Genomic DNA, 18,440 nt, shown 5'->3' on the forward strand with positions numbered 1-18,440 from the left:
TGTATATTGCATGTTGTAGTATTTGTTTGAGGAAAAGAGGATTTAACTGCTCTACTTCAAGCAGGCTTGCATAACAAACTATTGAAGGCCAAAGATGATTGAAATGAGCCAGTGTTGGTATGTTCTGCACATACGACACTCATCTGTGAGAGAGAAATAAACTATATGTATTGTTTCTGCTCTGACATATTTTATTTACAGAACACATCTTGGCTCAGCGAGACTGCCTTCTACTGAGGTTCCACTCTGAGAAAAAGCAGTGCTGGGGGTGGGAGTGGAGTGTTAATGTGAATGCAGTAAAAGGAGAGCTGACTGCCAGTCATCCTTTCATTGACACAGTCAAAAGTTGTCCGATGGACAAGAGAGCATCTCCACTTGTCCACCAGGAGGTTCAGTTGTTCTGGCCAGTGGGATGGCAGTTATCAGTGGCTTCGGGGTTTTGAGGCAATGTCACAAGTGAATCCATTTTGTCATTGAGGAATGTTGTTTTTGTCTGACTCATGCAGCTGATGACTTCTCAGAGGTCAAGAAGTGTTCTATCATTCCCAGGTTCTGGAATCAAAATTTGAATTTGAATCCATTACATTGTGGGTTTATTTGTTGTTGTTTTAAGTTATGAATTTGGTCTGTTTACTTTCATGAAATATATATTTCAAGATTGACTTCAAAGTCACTGAGTTAGGAATATCACACATACTGGGTGGCAACGAGTTCCATATTTTTTGGGCTGCAGCAAAATGAAAACCATGTTCCCCGACTATGTGACATCATCACAAATCTTTCTAATTCTTTATTTCTGTGCATTTATATGTGATTTAGGAAACACCAGTTGAGTCATGTTCAGTTGGTCTGTGCCACTTCTCCAGGAGAACCGCGGTCTACACAAAGATTGCCATGGTGACTCCGCACAGGGGCTGACCCGTGCGTCCGTCTGTCTGGGGAATGTGCAGGTCACGGTGCCCTCACCTGTTAAACACAACCTGTCCTCCCCTGACCTCTATGAAAAGGTCAGTGACATCTGCACTATGTACAGCATAGTATTCTACTTTTTTCTTACTTTTTTTTTTTTCTTACTTTTTTTAATTCACATTTTTGGGGGGTGAGTTCATGTGAAAGCACATCCATCAGCAAGGCTTGTGAACAAGGAAAACAAAACTGTCGTGCAGTTTAGATATTGACCAGTATAGGATCAGTAATCTTTTACAAGAACAAGAATGGACAAGAAACTCAAAGTGAAGTGACACATTAATATAGCAATATTGACGATAATATATGACATGTAAGAAGCAGCATGACTATCCCCATTTACAATACAGTATTACTATCACATATTTTGTGGCATTGTTGTGCATTAGATTTGTTTTTAATGCATACAATAGTTATTAAGTGCTGTGGTATTCCACAAGTTTCATGCATGGGTACCACTGCCAGTTACTGATAAATACTATGAATAATATTTCAAGCAAATGCACAAGACATATCTGTAAAATTTATAGTTGTTTAAGTCCATAGAAAAAGTTAGTACTTTTTTTCTTCTTTTTTTAGCAAGGTTACTCTTACTACTTTGCTGTGGCAAGCCCAATACCACTTAATACAATTTTATACTAGGTTTGGTATGGCGAGCATTACACAGATAAGTACAATTTTCTTATCAATTTCACTGGCACTATTGTTATAAAACAAAACAAAAGAACTGCAGTTGGATTAGACATAGCAGCATTTCCCCCTGTGTCCCTCACTGTAAATGTCTCTGGAATTGTCTTGCTGATACTGTATGTTTCTTGTGTTGTGCCATCATATTGTGAACATCTTTCTTGTCTGACACTGTTAGGTCTGTCTGTCCTTGTCGGAGAAGTAGCCTTGTTCCACTGTATGATTGTGCAGATCTGCGGTTGGACAGGTTTGTGTTGTATCTCACTGCTTGTGTGTGTGTGTACAAAAAAAAAAAACAAATACAAAAATAAATTTTATTCAGTTTTTACAAGCCATTAGACCCACATGAACAAAGGGGTAGACAATAGCAACCACAGTACATTCCAGATTATTTCATATTCAAGCACTCACTATAAGTATGCTTTTTGCAATTGTTGGAAGTAATATTGCAGTTGTACAGATCTGATCTTCCGGCATTGATTAATGTAGATTCCTAATTTGATGATCCCAATATCTGACAAGTTTCAGCAGAGCAACTGGATTTTAAAATTTGAATGGAATCTGATAACAGAGGGGAATGTATTTTTTATGCAAGGATTCATATTTTGGACAGACAAGCAAAAAATGGCATAAGTCTTCAATTTCTTATCTGTCACACTGTGTGTGTGTGTGTGCAGGCGCGGAAAAGTCTGCGGTGGGAGGAGCTGTTGCGGCACTGCCCGCTATGCCAGGGAACAGCCAAGGTGGCGGAGGCCCAGGACCGGGCGCAGTGCCAGAATGGGCGGTGCAACTACGACTTCTGCACCCGCTGTCTGGCCGACTTCCATCCCTCCCTCCCCTGCCCTGCCCACCCACCCACACTGCGTCACGTGCCAGGCACCAGAAAGAGCAAGAAACAGCTGAAACGTATTAGTAGCTTATTATGACACAGGCTCCCACTGGAGAGAGAGGAGACACATCCTGGGACAGGGCTGCTGCTGCAATGCATGGCCTCCGATGCCGCCAGTCTGCTGCAGGCTGTGAGCCACAGTGTGTAGAGTTTCTCACTGTGCACACAGGGCATGGTCCACTAGTCTGTCACAGGGCATAGTCCACCACAGTCTGTCACTGTGCTCAAGGCATAGTCCACCACAGTCTGTCACAGGGCTTAGTCCACCACAGTCTGTCACTGTGCACAAGGCATAGTCCACCACAATCTCTGAATGTGCACAAGGCAGTTCACCAGTCTGTCACGGTGCACAGGGCGTAGTCCACCACAGTCTCTCACTGTGCTCAAGGCATAGTCCACCACAGTCTGTCACAGGGCTTAGTCCACCACAGTCTGTCACTGTGCACAAGGCATAGTCCACCACAGTCTCTCACTGTGTTCAAAGCATAGTCCACCACAGTCTGTCACAGGGCTTAGTCCACCACAGTCTGTCACTGTGCACAAGGCATAGTCCACCACAGTCTCTGAATGTGCACAAGGCATACTCCACCACAGGGCTTAGTCCACCACAGTCTGTCACAGGGCTTAGTCCACCACAGTCACTGAACAGTGCATAGTCCACCAGTCTGTCACAGGGCATAGTCTACAGTCTGTCACTGCACAAGGCATAGTCCACCACAGTCTGTCACAGGGCTTAGTCCACTACAGTCTCACTGTGCACAGGGCATAGTCCACCAAAGTCTGTCACAGGGCATAGTCTACAGTCTGTCACTGCATGGGGCATAGTGCACCACAGTCTGTCACTGCGCAGGGCATAGTCCATCACAGTGTCATCATGTACACATGAAGACAGGGAAGTCAAGGCAGCTGGGTCTGGCAGTGACAAGACGTGAAGACTTGCTGTCAAAGAGGGCAGGTCCCAGTCACCCAGTACACCGTCAGTGATGTACACACAGCTAATCAGCTATGTACACACAGCCAGTCAGTGATGTACTCACAGCTACAAACCTTTCTGATGTCAGCTACAGACAGTTGGCAAGGTTTCAGTCTGAACATACCTCTACAGACTGTAGAGCTACTCAGATACTCAGCACAATGTCAAGAGATTGCGCCTTGGTTTGTGTTCAGCCACATTTGTGTTCAGCGTTGCAGTTTGTCTAACCTAGTATGTCTACCCCATGTGTTCATCAGTCACTGACTTGGGCCTTTCCTCTCTCCTGGTGCACAGGCTGTCAGCGTTTGTGTTCATTCTGTTTGTGGATCTTTTCCTTCTTTGTCTGTCTTGTCTGCCAGTGGTCATGTGAGGACAGTCTCCATGGTGACCAGTCTATTGTCCACAGGGGCTGGCTGGCCGTTCTACCATGGAGATGTCTCCAAGGAGTTTGGCGTTCCACTACCCTGACCACACTTCTGCCTTTCTCTGCTCTCTTCACAGCTGAAAGGAGGACTCATGTGGGGGAGCTGTGCTGTCTTCAGTGTGTGTTGTTTGTAGAAAGATCAAGTGTGAAATTTTTCTTCTTTTTTTTTTTTTTTTTTTAACACTTGGAGAGAGGCTGGCCCATTATGTGCAAATTCTTTTTGTTTTGTTGTTTACCCTGTATGAAGTGTACAAAAAGACACAGGACCGGCCCCATTAATCAGTTGAAGAGACAGGACCATTGATCAACATAATAGGGTACCGCTCCACACTGGTGGACTGTTACACAGTGTTTTATCATGTGCTGATCAATGAGAGTGAGGTGTGCAAGAGAGAGAGAGAGAGACTGAGACTGTACAGATATCCAGAGTAATATATTTTTATTGTCTTAACTTATTTTTTATTCCCAAACGACGTGCAGAATGCAGCAGAACTGTGATACTTTTTGCCATTTTCTTACGTTATCCTGTCTATCCTCTGAACAACAACAAAGGACAGTGTGCCTGAGAGTGAGAGCAACCAGTTCCCTGTGCTGCTTATCACTTTATTTTCTTTTTCTTTTTTCTTCAATGTAACAATTTACTGTGTCAATCTTTTTTTCTTCCTTTTTTAATTTTATTTTTATTTTTATTTTTTTATTTTTTTTAAGTGGTGGAAAACTGACCAGCCATGTTAAGTTATTGATGGTTAACTTTTCACTTTGAATAACATCTTTTTTTCTTTTTTTTTTAACAGTTTCTATTGCTGAATTTGGAGCCAGCAAATTTGAGATGACTTTTTGCAAACTAAACAGACAAGTGATAGTCTGTGAACTGATCAACAGACGACTAGCCAGTGGTTGTTTCTCACTTTCTGCTGTGTGAGACTTACATGAAAAGCCATTAGTTCACCCGCTCATGGGTTTTTTGTTGGTTTTTTGTAGTTGTTTTTTTTTCCTTTTGTTGTGTTTTGTTTTAAACAATGAAAACTTGTTTCCATTTCTCTTTCGATCTGTGGATTCCTTTCCCTTGATGTTTGACTGTTAGTGCAAGGAGGCGTCATTGACAAGCCTTTTTTTTTCTTCTTTTTTTTAAGTAAAATATCATGCATTCAGATTTTTAGTTGTTCATTAAGCAAATATATTGACTACCTGTAGTTTGCCTTTTAAGTTTGATCCTGAGTTCTTCAACAATTCTCTCCTTTTGTTCGATTTGTGTGTGTGTGTGTGTGTGTGTATACAAACGAATTGAGTCTTAACAGATCAAGAGCTTCAGTTTTTTGTGGGTTTTTTTTGTTGTTTTTTTTTTCTTTCTTTTTTCATTCTGATATTTGTTGAACCTTGGTGGATGAACATCATCAAAAGCCGGAATTTTTCTTTCAAAACCTTTATTTCAGTATCATTTGATTATTGTTAACGAGACAAAAGCTATCTTCAGATGCAGCTTGGGTCTAGCACGAGTGTTTTGCATTTTTACAAACTAGCGTTGTGTGCTTCTGCACAAGATATTAACCGTTGACACAAGCTGCTCATTCTGTCTGCCAGTTGTTTTTTCCTTTCTGAAGGCCATCCACATGTCAGGCATGTTTGAACTACTTTAACCTTTGTTTGGTTTTTTTGGTTTTTCGGTCAGCTACACGCAAAAATGTGTGTGCATACACACAGAGGACTTCTGCTCTTCTGTATCTATGCTACCTGTTATAATTCTATTCACCAGTGGACGTGTGTCACAAAGACATAAGAGATTTTACTACTTCATTTCAAACCTCTTTTTTTTTTCTTTTCTTTTTTTCGAATCCCACATCTTAGCAAACAGGCCAGGTTTTACCATCTGTTTCAAATTGCTTGCCTCCATTTTATCCACTTTTTACACACCTTTTTTTTTTTTTTTTTTTAAAATCATACATTGTTTCTATGACGGGTGGCTGTTAGTTTACAGCCTATGACACAGAATGCTATTTCCTTTTCTGGCTTTGAGTTGGAACCATTCCTTTGTTTTGAACTTGGACACAGAGAAACATGGTTTTTAAGGCTTTTATTTAGCTATTGTGTTTGACTTCTTTTGACCTGAACATCTGACGCAGAAATAGGTAGCAGAATGTGGCTTACTTGGTGCCCAAACCACCTGCCTGCTTCAAGCAAAACTTCTGGAAACTTTCTTTTTGAATTGCAAAAAAAAAAAATTTTTTTTCAAGAGACTACAAGTGTGGGTTGCTTCCATCTTGGTTCATACTACTTTTAAACATGTTAAATGGGAAATGACAATGAAAACTGATTTGATGTCCTTAGAACTGGCTATTAAAACTGATTTAATGTCCTTAGAACTATTAAAACAAATTTAATGTCCTTAGAACTATTAAAACAGATTTTTATGTCCTCTTAATTTTCAAAACTGGTTTCATGCCATTAGAACTCCCCAAACTGGTTTTATGCCCTTATTTTTTTATGCCGTTTTTAACAGACAATGCCAAAGATGAAGAGCTTTGTGAGCATCATGGGAAAACCCCAATGAAGTATGACTGAAAGAAGGAGAAGGAAAACCCAACCCAGTGCACCATGTGGTGTACAGAAAGACTGGCAGAGGGTCAACACTGAGATGAAATGCGCAGCTTTCCCCCCCTGATCTAGGCTGGTGTAGCTGGCTGAGATACATCCCATGTGCTGGGTTAGTCCAGGTGTCTGGGTGTATCTGCACACCTGGAAAGTGTGGGTGTAAGTGTCTGAGCATGTGTGTGAGAGTGCATGGTAGTTCCAAGCTGAGATACTGGGACACAGACAGATCTTCCAAGTGCCTGCTGCTGGCATTGATGGACTGACACAAGTCTGTCAGAACGTATGTTATGATGTTTTTTTCCTCTGGCCATCAAAGTTTGCAGCACTGTTCACGTTTTAAAAGATCTGCTTGTTAATATTACTGGTCTTAGGTGTGCTAGTCAAGAGTCAATCCAAATATGGAGCATACATCACCGTTAGGATTTTTTTAAACATTCACTTTTACTGTCCTTTTCCCAGACTCCCTGATTCATAGCATCAGAAACATTTATCACTAATGATTTCAATAATTTTTAGCATTTTCTCAAGTTAGATCTAAATGTGTAATGACAGAATTATATTAAACTTATTTAAAGAGACATTTTTATCCTTTTTTCCAAGTCGCATCTAAATTTTTGATGCAAGATTTATATTAAAAGAAGAATTCATGTGCGTAACATTTTGCATAAGCTATATAAGGACTAAAGAATCTAGATTTTGAATCCATGTTCAATAAGATTTTTAAATGAGAAGTTGGGGGAGGGACAATAGTATGATTTTTATATTATTGAAAAAATAAAGAGGTAAAATATCCAATCCATGACTAAATGAAGAATACAGGACACCATGTGGAAGGTAGAACAGGAACAGAAACCATGAAAAGGACATCACCAGGTGTGCTGTTTGTCATGCCCAGGGGGACCAGATGGTTGTACCTGGTTCAGGTGATGATCACCCACAGTGTAGTCACCAAAATACAACGTTCCCCACTCTGTTGCCATGTGCACACTCACTAGCAAAACTGTATATTGGCATACAATGAACATAGCCGTGTGAACAGGTGTGCTGTTGTAGCAGGGTGATGCTGTGTCTGAAAGTCAGGAGTTGTTGCATAAGATGGTGAAGGATACAGTATGTAAAAAGATATGGTGATAAGATTGCGTGTGAAAAGCCGACCTGTTATTGCATGCTGGACATTACATGTAAAAAGGTTAGATGGTATCATTGCATGTGTAAAGCTAAGCTGTTATTGCAAGATGAACATAGTGCTTTGAAGAGTTCCTGTTCCACTGCATGTGTTGTATTTCTGAAACTGCTGTTGGATTTTTATGGAAATAACACATTTTTACTGACAACACCAACCATGGGGTCCGCTGTGTGTGTTCATAGATTCAGGTGGTGTGTGTAGAAGTGTGTGTATGCACAATATTTAAACTTGAAGTTGCACATGCAATTTGATCAGGTTTGTGTAACATTCCTCTTCACAATAGAACAGAATGTCTTTATTACCAAGTGTACCAGGGTCACAAGGAATATTGGGGGGGATAGTACATAACAAGGTACGAATATGAATCGAAAATCATACACAAACACAGATGCAGTAGAAATTAGGGTACTTGTACAGTTGAAATTAGGATACATACAAGTACATATCAATATAAACACTTGCGCATACTCACACATGCACACACACACACACACACATACATACACACAAACTCTCACTCACACACACACACACATGTTTGAACAGAAACTGCATATAACGTGGATGGGGCTGATGACTAGATCTATTTATCATACTGGATTTGTTCGAGAAACAGGGCATTGACTGCTTTGGGGAAAAAGCTATTGGCAAAGCGATTGGTTTTCGTCCTTATACTTCTGTACCGTTGACCTGAGGGGAGCATCTCGAAAATCCCAAAAGCTGGATGTGATTCATCCTGGCTGATTATGCTTTTTTGTGTAGCTGCTTATAATATATATATATATATATATATATATATATATATATATATATGTCTTCTAGAGAAGGTTGATCGGCCCCATTAATCTTGGTGGCAGTTTTTACAAATATGTTCAGGGATGTAATTTCTGCCTTGGAAATGTTTCGTACCAAACAGTAATAGCGAAGGTTAGCATCTTTGAAAATCTAGGATCAATTCCACACATACATCGATTCAGGTAACAAGATGTCTTTCAATTCAAAATATAGTTTTGATGGTACTGTTGTGCTGAATGCAGAGGTCAGTGAAAAGGGCACTAGCATTGCTGTAAGGATTTTCAAGATGTCTAGAGGACCTTGTAGAGACCTATGCTAAAGCACCTTCAAATGATCTGTTAGCTCTATAGGCGAACTGAAAGGGGTCGAAAGATGGGGGAACGCAGGTTTTTAGGACAGTCGGTGGTGGGATGGTTCCCAAAGGCCAACTTGCCCCCAAGGCTGCAGCACTGAGCCAGTGCAATTTTGCCTCCCAACTCTGAGTCATAGTCCTTCACAAAAGACTACGCTGTAAATGATTTCCCACTGCAGTGGAGAAACCATTGATCATACAGGTAACTTTTAAGCCATCTGTCATGTTCTACACATCACCTTCGCTGTCAAGGGAGGTAATCAGGACATCCCGGCCCACTGTATGGACGTGTTCTGCACAACGCCCTCACTGACAAGGGAAGTAATCAGGGCACCCAAATCCGTTGTCAGGGGAGGTAATCAGTACATCCCTGTCCACTGTCAAGAGAGACAAACAGGACATCCGGGTCCACTGTAGGGATGTGTTCTGCACACTTCCCTCAATGTCAAGGGAAGAAATCAGGGCATCCAAGTCCACTGTCAAGGGAGGTAATCAGGACATCCAGGTCCACTGTAAGGATGTGTACTGCACACTGCTCTCACTGTCAAGGGAGGCAATCAGCACAGTCTTTCTGACGGTGGCTCCAAGTCGTCCCATGGCCACGAGGTCAAGGGCAGGTAACTGGCGATCCTGCTCCACACACATCACAATGTAGAAGGAGTGAAAGCGGGACGGGTCTCCTGAAAAAAAGAAAGAAAAAATGATGGTTCTACTGTCACTGCTGACTATATAATAATAAACAATATAGGCTCACATGTGATGTTACTGATTTAAAAGGACACTCCCCTAAATTGTTAATCCAAAACAAAAACAAACAAAAATTATTTACTGCTCAGCTATAGCACCAAATCAGCAAATGCCATTGGGAGCATGTGTCCTTACTTCAGCTCACAACTTGCTCTTCGAAACAACCTGCCGCCATGTTCTTTTGCAACTATCTACATGTGCATTCATTTGCTTGTTCAGCAATAGTCAAAGTAAACAACCAGTAACAAAATAAATCTGTGTTCCGTTTTGAGGTGTAATATACACAATAATCTCTCCAGACAAGTTCTGTTCTTGCAACAAAATTATAAACAGTGGATTGGACATGTTCTCGCATTCCAAACAGGAAGTCTTCTCTGTTGTGGTGACCATATGTGTGTACACTGCTAATGTCACAAGCTGTTAAATCTGAGCTTGGTTGAACCTCTCTTAGCACTGTTGACTACATAGTAATCTACTGCAGTGAAACTTTTTAACATATATAGAAACTGTCAAAGGTAACATTCGACTCAAAAGAGGGCACACACACATACACTGACATGTCTCTTCATCTTGTCTGTCTCCCTCACTGGCACACAATGTACAAGAATGCTGAAAGAAACCACACACACACACACACACACACACAGAACACCTTACATTTAGTTTAGTTCTTTTATTTTCTTTCTCTTTTTTTACCCTTTACTGTGTCTATAAACTTTTCGTTTACGGTTTTCATGACTGATTCACACACACACAGGTTGCTATTTTCCCCCCAAACCTCTTCCCCAGGCCTACCTGGGTAAGCCAGAAAGTCCCCTCCAAACTTCTGGCCGGAGGTTAGGAAATGACCCTTCTCCCACAGGTCACGGAACACCAAACACCGAACCTTCTCCAGGTAAGTGTGGGGGAAGGCCCAATCGTCTTCAGCACTCTCTGTCTCCTGCTGCCAGGGATTCTCTGCCCACACAACACAGGGTCACTGGTCACAACAACACAGGGTCACTGATCACAACACAGGGTCACTGGTCACAACACAAGGTCACTGGTCACAACTACACAGGGTCACTGGTCACAACAACACTGGTCACAACACAGGGTCACTGGTCACAACAACACGGGGTCACTGGTCACAACACAGGGTCGCTGGTCACAAATGGTCACAACACAGGGTCACTGGTCACAACACAGGGTCACTGGTCACAACAACACGGGTTCACTGGTCACAACAGCAACACAGGGTCACTGGTCACAACACAGGGTCACTGGTCACAACAACAACACAGGGTCACTGGTCACAACAACAACACAGGGTCACTGGTCACAACAACACAGGGTCACTGGTCACAACACAGGGTCACTGGTCACAACACAGGGTCACTGGTCACAACAACACAGGGTCACTAGTCACAACAACAACACGGGGTCACTGGTCACAACAACACAGGGTCACTGGTCACAACACAGGGTCACTGGTCACAACACAGGGTCACTGGTCACAACAACACAGGGTCACTGGTCACAACAACAACACAGGGTCACTGGTCACAACAACAACACGGGGTCACTGGTCATAACACCACAGGGTCACTGGTCACAACAACAACACAGGGTCACTGGTCACAACAACAACACGGGGTCACTGGTCACAACACAGGGTCACTGGTCACAACACAGGGCCACTGGTCACAACAACAACACAGGGTCACTGGTCACAACAACAACACGGGGTCACTGGTCACAACAACAACACAGGGTCACTGGTCACAACACAGGGTCACTAGTCACAACACGGTCACTGGTCACAACACAGGGTCACTGGTCACAACAACAACACGGGGTCACTGGTCACAACAACAACACAGGGTCACTGGTCACAACACAGGGTCACTGGTCACAACACAGAGTCACTGGTCACAACACAGGGTCACTGGTCACAACAACACAGGGTCACTGGTCACAACAACACAGGGTCACTGGTCACAACACAGGGTCACTCATCACAACACAGGGTCACTGGTCACAGCTGGTCCCCTTCTCTCTCTGCCACCACTCCCCCTCCACCCATCGCCCTTCACTACACAAGCTCCCGTCTCAGAACAAATAATCAAGATCACTCCAAAATCACATCATAATCTAATAATGTCAAGGGTGTCCACATGCACTGACATAAACACTCCCAACCCCCATCCAAATATGGATTCCAATCTACAGGTACACAATTACTCACACCAAAACCCTGCCCCAAAATTACCCCCCCCCCCCCACTGCACACACCCCTCCTAACCTCTCCCACAGGTATGACCTACCAGAAAAAAGCTGGACCAACAAGTGTTTTTCTGCCGTGGCTGGAAACTGGATCCTGTCCAGGTGGAGTTGCTCCTCGTCTGGGTCAGTCTCCGGTGTGGGAGGTGTGTTCTGTGACTGTGTCATCATCAGTCGCTGGCGTTTCTCTCGCTGGCCTTCCAGGATGCGCTCCTTGTTCCGCAACATCTCCCGCCGCCGTTCTTCTTGGAACAACTCTTGCTGCAGGAAACAGGGTCCGTGACAACGTCAATGCACTGTATTGTACTGTGTTGTATTGTATTGTATTATTCTTTTTTGTCACAACAGATTTCTCTGTGTGACATTGGGGCTGCTCTCCCCAGGGAAAGTGCATCGCTACAGTGAGAGCGCCACCCATTTTTTGTATTTTTTCCTGCCCGCAGTTGTGGTTTTTTTTGTTTTTTGTTGTTGTTTTTTCTTCCCTATTGAAGTGGATTTGTCTACAGAATTTTGCCAGGGACAACCCTTTTGTTGCAGAAGGTTCTTTTACTAAATGCATGCTGCACATGGGACCAGGGTTTATCATCATCTGAATGACTAGCACCCAGACCACCACTCAAGACCTAGTTGAGGGGGAGAAAATACTGGCGGCTGTGCCAGGATATGAACCAGTGTGCTCAGATTCTCTTGCTTCCTAGGCCGACGCATTACCTTTCGGCCATCACTCCACTGTAGTGTGTTGTATTAATATAACTCTTGTTGCAGGAAACACGTTTCGTGACAACATCATACACTGTGTTATACTGTACTGTACTTTGTTGTATACCGTATTGCATTGCTTTGTTATAAAATTTAATGTATAATACTGCACGACATTGTATTGTATAGCACAAACAAAAAAAAATACTGCACTGTATTGTATTGTATTGCATTGCATTGTATTGCATTTTTGTCACAACAGATTTCTCTGTGTGTAATTCAGGTTGCTCTCCCAGTGCAGAATGTGTCACCACAGTGTAGCACTTTTTCTTTCTGTCTGCAAGCATGTATTTTACTATTAATGTGGATTTTTCTACAGAATTTTTACCAGGAATGCAATGAGTTTAATTATGTGGGCTAAGTGCATGCTGAAGCTGCTCATGGGACATTGATTGTTGTCTCATCCAAAAGAGTAGCACCCAGACCACCAGTTACGGTATAGCAGAGGGGGGAGTAAACCTCTTGGTCTGGTGCAGAAACTCAAACCTGTCAACAGTTGCTTCAGTCAGGTGCTTTACCACTCAGCAACCACTCCACCAGATGAGCACATTACATAATGTGCAAGCACGCAAGCGTGCATGAATCTTCATAATTTGCATGGATGTGAGAAAGCAAACACTGTTATCATCCATAAGAGTGTTCTGAGGAAAAGCCCTATGCTCTTTTCTCTGTCTGTCAGTGTTAGTGTTAAATCGACTTTTAGTGACACAGGAATAACATGATTTATTCAGAACCACTCTTTTTACTTCTACAACTTTCACAACATAAAGACTGCGTCATGAATTTCCTTCAGCCTTTAGAAACAAGTTCTCTTCAATACATGCTCCTCCCAATGGTATATTTCACTGCCTGACCATTTTTCCTTGTTTGTCACACACATTTCTGACTGTAGTCCATTACCAATGAATCACAACATGTCTTTTTCTCAGCTGTAGTGTAAGGATCTTCAGTCTTGAAACGAACCCTTTGTCAAGTCTGTGGTCAGCTGGGCGACATGTAACATGATCTGGTTTTTGTGTATCTGCATTCAGTTAATATTGCATAATCAGATAATGTCAACTGATTGACAGACTGGGTAGTGGGTGGCTTGCAAGTCTGCAGACTAAGAAATATTTGCTTGCGGCACACATGAAAATAAGAGCTGCACAATGAATATACGCTCTTTCTTTGTGGTATGATTACCACTGACCTGTCATCTGTGTCTGCTTTTTCCTTGTGGTATTGTTACTGACCTATCATATGTCTTTGGTCTTTCCTTGGGGCATGATTACTAATGACCTGTCATTCATCTGTCTTTGCTCTTTCCCTGTGGAGAATGTTTTTTCCATGAATGATCTTGTTAATGTCTGCCCACTCACTGCAATGTATCCATATGGGCTCTTTTTGCTTTTTGCCCCACAACACATGACAGGGAATGGCTAACAGTGTGACAGTGGTCATTGTCTTGTTTTCTCATGACATCACTGGTTGTAGATGAAACAATCCTCTGTATTATCACTGGGAAACTATTGTAGCAGGCTGGTTTATTCTTTCATTGTGACAGTGAAGATACTTACCTGTGACTCAAAGCTCGCTTTCCTCTCCTCTTCCACCACCTCTGCTCGACGTAAGTACTCTTGCGATGTGGTCGTCTTCTCCTTCACAAGCCTCACAACGCCTGCAACACACACTGTTGACTTTGCATCTTCATCACCGCTGTCTACACAACACACATTGTTTGGATCATCTGCTCCAAAGAAAGAGTTATTTCGCTTCACCATATCTTGGCCAAGAAACCTAGAAGATTGTAAGTAGACAGTATGCTTGCCTTGGTATGTATGATGTAGAAATGCAGCATTAGAATGACTCTCTGAAGGTAGTCTGGGATTCCCTTGAGAGTCCCTGAGACTCCAAAGCATTTCAACCAATCAGAAGCTGAGTGTGGCACTGACCTTTGTCCAGCAGCAGGGTCAGTTCCTCTGGCAGGAGCTGCAGGGGCAGGCCCAGGTGCAGGTTCTGACGTGGGTGACGGGGGAGACAACCCACCAACACCCCCACCACACGATGGTGCTCACGTAACATCACTGCGTCTGAAATTACACACATCAGATTTTGACAAGGCAGACAACCTCCCAACATTCCCCACCACATGATGGCATGCATGTAACATCACTGCGTCTGAAATTACACACATCAGGTTTTGACAAGGCAGACAACCTGCCAACATCCCCACCACATGATGGTAATTTTTTTTTTTTTTTTTTTGGTATGGATGCATGTCACTGCATCTGAAATTACACACATCAGGTTTTGTTTAAAGATGAAAGACATGGATGTCAACTTTTGTCAGGTTTCTTTTCATGTCACTGGTCGTGACAACAACTAGATGACTGATAAAGCAGCTAAAAGAAGTGCTTAAATTTCAAATAAGTCACACACAGAAACATACACACACAAAACACAAACAAACAAAAAAACCCGAAAATAAAAATGTTCTACCACCACCACCAAAATAAGCCGTATGCTAACTTAAAGTACCACGTTTGATTTGTCTGTTCCACTGCCTTCAGATTGTGGCCAATCACTTATAGCTACCATATGGATACTTCTTCTAGCTACCAGGGGTTTTGAGGTCCACGTGGGCTGCAGTGGACTCCCTACTAATCTGAAGCCCCGGGCCTATCTTAGCTTCACAAATTTCTGAACTATTTAACAATGGGATAAAACTTTAAAGCTCTTTACCCTTAGCATTCCATATCTTGGGTTTTCCATTGACAAGGAAGACTGGTATTTTATGCGGATTCATCACTGACGAAGAAGAACATGCATCATGCTCAGACGCCATGTTGTAAACAAACATTACTTCCGGTTAAGCTCTCGTTTTCACGTTTTTTTGCGGGTCTTTTTTTCTTGATGTAGATCATATGAATACAATACGTTTACTTTCATATCACAAAACAGTTTTTAAGGACCATCGTATTTCCTACACAACACTTTCAGTTGGAAAGTCTCATGGGGACGCGGTGACGAAACCGCGGGAAATTGATCACGTGGAATATTTCGCGCGAAATTGCTGCGGGTGTTTGTTGTCATTAATTTCTGTGCTATATTAACTAAATTTTGTGTCTGTGATTAGTGATCAGTATGGCCGTTGAAGTCGATCAGCGCTTGCGGGAGATTCAGAGGGAATACCTGGATTTTCTTGATGACGAGGTTAGTATTCAGCCATTGTAAGCATTTATAAAAGAAATGTGAAGTGGTTCGGTGTAATGGTCATCTCAGCGCGATGCTCGTCACCTCAGTTTCAAATAATTATGTTTTTCATATATATTCATTATTATATGGTATTTTGAATGCCCGCAGTCTCGTCTGCTAGGTGTAGGTGCCAACAGTTTCGGTAAGATCTTGATCATGAAGACATTTGGCTGCCTCGTCCGTAGACAATGGTTAGCCTCATCGATCTTACGTTTTTCGTCTTCATCCCGCACAGCTAGCCGAATCACACGAACGGGAGAAGTGATGATTACAAATGCTTTTGGCCCTTGAAACATGTAAAATGCGCTAGTGAGGGAAAGTCATTACATTGTTCACGCCTACGAATTATAATATTTAGTCTTCCGTTTGATGATTGACTTCATCTTGAAGTTGGGGTTGGTCAGCGGAGAGGTCCACGATGGTGACTTAACACGTCGGTGATTCATGATCGTTCAGCGCGATGTGTGTGAGTGCAAAGCGCTTTGACACCAGAATCAAGATAGGTGGCTTGTAGTTGTAGTTAGGTGGAGAACATTAATGTCGGACATGGACAATCATTAAAACAAAACCGAGTTCTTAAAGCGAAAGTTAAGGATGTGATGGAGTGTCGATCAGCATGCAGAGAAGAGAATGGAGAACAGTATGGGTGCCAGGACGCAGCCCTGCTTCACTTCATTGACACACGTGCACGCGCACGCTGTTCTCTTCCCATCTCAAACCCTGAACTCTTCCATGCACACCTCCAATCCCCTCGGAATCCTCCTCCCCTTCCCCTGTCGCTACCCCCATCAATCATTATAATGTATTGGGTCTGTCGTAAAAACACTCCCAACCCTCACCGCACCCACCCACCCAGTTACTCCCACAAACAAGGACATCACTAGACTCGCACTGTCGCAGTCTGAGGGTGTGCAACAATGCTAACATTCAACCAAATAAGCACATGAACCAGGTTCAGTTGATATTGCCTTTTCTTTTACTGATGGCATCTTCAACAGACAAAAGCGTGATGTCAGTTCCATCTGGGCAACACAACCCTTTGTACCCGAAAATAGAACAAAACATATTTGGTGTTATATACTGTACCATGTCAAACTGATGCAAACTAGGCCTATTGGTTTGCTCTGCTTGGCCAAATTTCACGCGGCTAACAGTGAAAAGACAAGCAGTCTTGGCCCGGTCCGCTCTCAGCCAAACAAACATTTTCTTAATTACACATACTTAACCATGACCCAACTAGTGCAGACTCCGGCAGGGGTCTGACATTCCTATTTAAACATAATTTTAGATAGAAAATTTCCTTTAAATGAAAACAACCAGATGCGTAGGCCATTTCAGAACAGAGGGTCCAGGATCTGAGTATTAGCACCTGGCGGATTTAAAGCTAGAGAGAGGGAGCAGAGTTTACGGAGTTCCCAGGGAAGCAGATACAGTGTCTGTTCATGGTGGTGTTTGCAGGAGGACCAAGGGATTTACCAGCAGAAGGTCAGAGACATGGTGACCAACATGGAGGTACGGCTGGTGGTCAACATCAATGACCTGCGTCGAAAGAATGCCAAGCGATGCTCAGCGTAAGTTATGAGTTGACATACTGAAGACTTGCTGTGAGGTAAATCAGACCATAAAGAATGTTAAGCAAAGCTCTGTGCAAGCTGTCGGTTGCCACTGAAATCTTTTTGTGAGGTGAACCAGAAGATTAACAAAAGAGGCAAGACCTTAAAGACTCACTTGTGATAAATCAAGTCCCGTAGCATTAATTACAGAGTAATTTCCCTTTTTTACACACTGCACCAAAACGTTTGCAAAATAAATAAAAATTCCATGCTTAGCAAAAGAAGTTCCTGTTTGAACAAAAAATGAAAACAATGACTCCTCTTGTTGTTGTGTCACAATAAGAGGTCAAAGTGCCAAGTTAAGAGATACAAAAAATATAAATATAACAGTAAATGCAGTTTGCATATAATTAGGCTTCTTTTTTTAATTTTTTTGTGCTCATCCCAGAGGTGCAATATTATTTTAAACAAGATGACTGGAAAGAACTGAATTTTTCCTATTTTTATGCCAAATTTGGTGTCAACTGACATTTGCAGAGAAAATGTCAATGTTTAAGTTTACCACGGACACACAGACACACACACACACACACACACAGACAACCGAACACCGGGCTAAAACATAGACTCGCTTTGTTTACACGTCAAAAATAATCGGCATACAATATCACTTATTGTTGACATGTTTAGTCTTGTCATGAGGTAACCAGATAATGTTGCATTGTTGGACTGGGCTAATGAATGAATACTGCTTTACGTTACTGAATGGTTTGCAAAAGTTCCATTCCTCAGTTTGGAAACAAGAAAATTTCATGTTAACATGCAAGGACCTGCATCTCCTCTCTCTCTCTCTCTCTCTCTCTCTCTCTCTCTCTCTCTCTCTCACACACACACTGTTCTTTTACCATAGCATACTGTGTTGTCGCTTGGGAATAATTAAATGTGAGTGCGGTAAGAACAGACTGTTGGGCTTTCTTCAGTAACAAAATAATCGTATACTGACGATGGATCAACTGAGAACATG

The 18,440-nt window shown here is 42.4% G+C and overlaps 2 protein-coding genes across 2 annotated transcripts in view; one reads left to right on the forward strand and one right to left on the reverse strand.

The window, feature by feature from the left end:
• Window positions 1-7,994: 7,994 nt before the first annotated feature.
• LOC143290944 (tRNA-splicing endonuclease subunit Sen34-like) lies at window positions 7,995-15,459 on the reverse strand. The gene is made up of 6 exons (XM_076600517.1): window positions 15,351-15,459; window positions 14,561-14,698; window positions 14,186-14,286; window positions 11,915-12,131; window positions 10,404-10,565; window positions 7,995-9,541 (listed from the first exon to the last, which is right to left on the reverse strand). Exons 1-6 carry the CDS (start codon window positions 15,451-15,453, stop codon window positions 9,354-9,356), a joined length of 909 nt encoding a protein of 302 aa, XP_076456632.1. The 5' UTR covers window positions 15,454-15,459; the 3' UTR covers window positions 7,995-9,353.
• Window positions 15,460-15,689: 230 nt separating this feature from the next.
• LOC143291252 (zygotic DNA replication licensing factor mcm3-like) overlaps window positions 15,690-18,440 on the forward strand; it is a 35,633-nt gene continuing 32,882 nt past the window's right edge. The window contains exons 1-2 of the mRNA XM_076601061.1: window positions 15,690-15,821; window positions 17,322-17,434. Of these exons, the coding sequence (XP_076457176.1) occupies window positions 15,753-15,821; window positions 17,322-17,434 (182 nt within the window). The 5' untranslated portion in view covers window positions 15,690-15,752. The remainder of the gene's footprint in view (window positions 15,822-17,321; window positions 17,435-18,440) is intronic.

The sequence above is a fragment of the Babylonia areolata genome, chromosome 16 (assembly GCF_041734735.1).
Source record: "Babylonia areolata isolate BAREFJ2019XMU chromosome 16, ASM4173473v1, whole genome shotgun sequence".
Lineage (NCBI taxonomy): Eukaryota > Metazoa > Mollusca > Gastropoda > Neogastropoda > Buccinidae > Babylonia > Babylonia areolata.

What these genes read in the sequence shown, in the direction of transcription:
- LOC143290944 (XM_076600517.1), bottom strand. Translation starts at nt 15,453, where the DNA reads ATGGCGTCTGAGCATGATGCATGTTCTTCTTCGTCAGTGATGAATCCG. An exon ending in CAAGATATGGAATGCTAAGG is followed by an intron (nt 14,699 to 15,350) that starts GTAAAGAGCTTT and finishes GTGTAATTTCAG; the next exon opens with ACGCAGTGATGTTACGTGAG. An exon ending in GGACTTTCTGGCTTACCCAG is followed by an intron (nt 9,542 to 10,403) that starts GTAGGCCTGGGG and finishes TCTTTTTTTCAG; the next exon opens with GAGACCCGTCCCGCTTTCAC.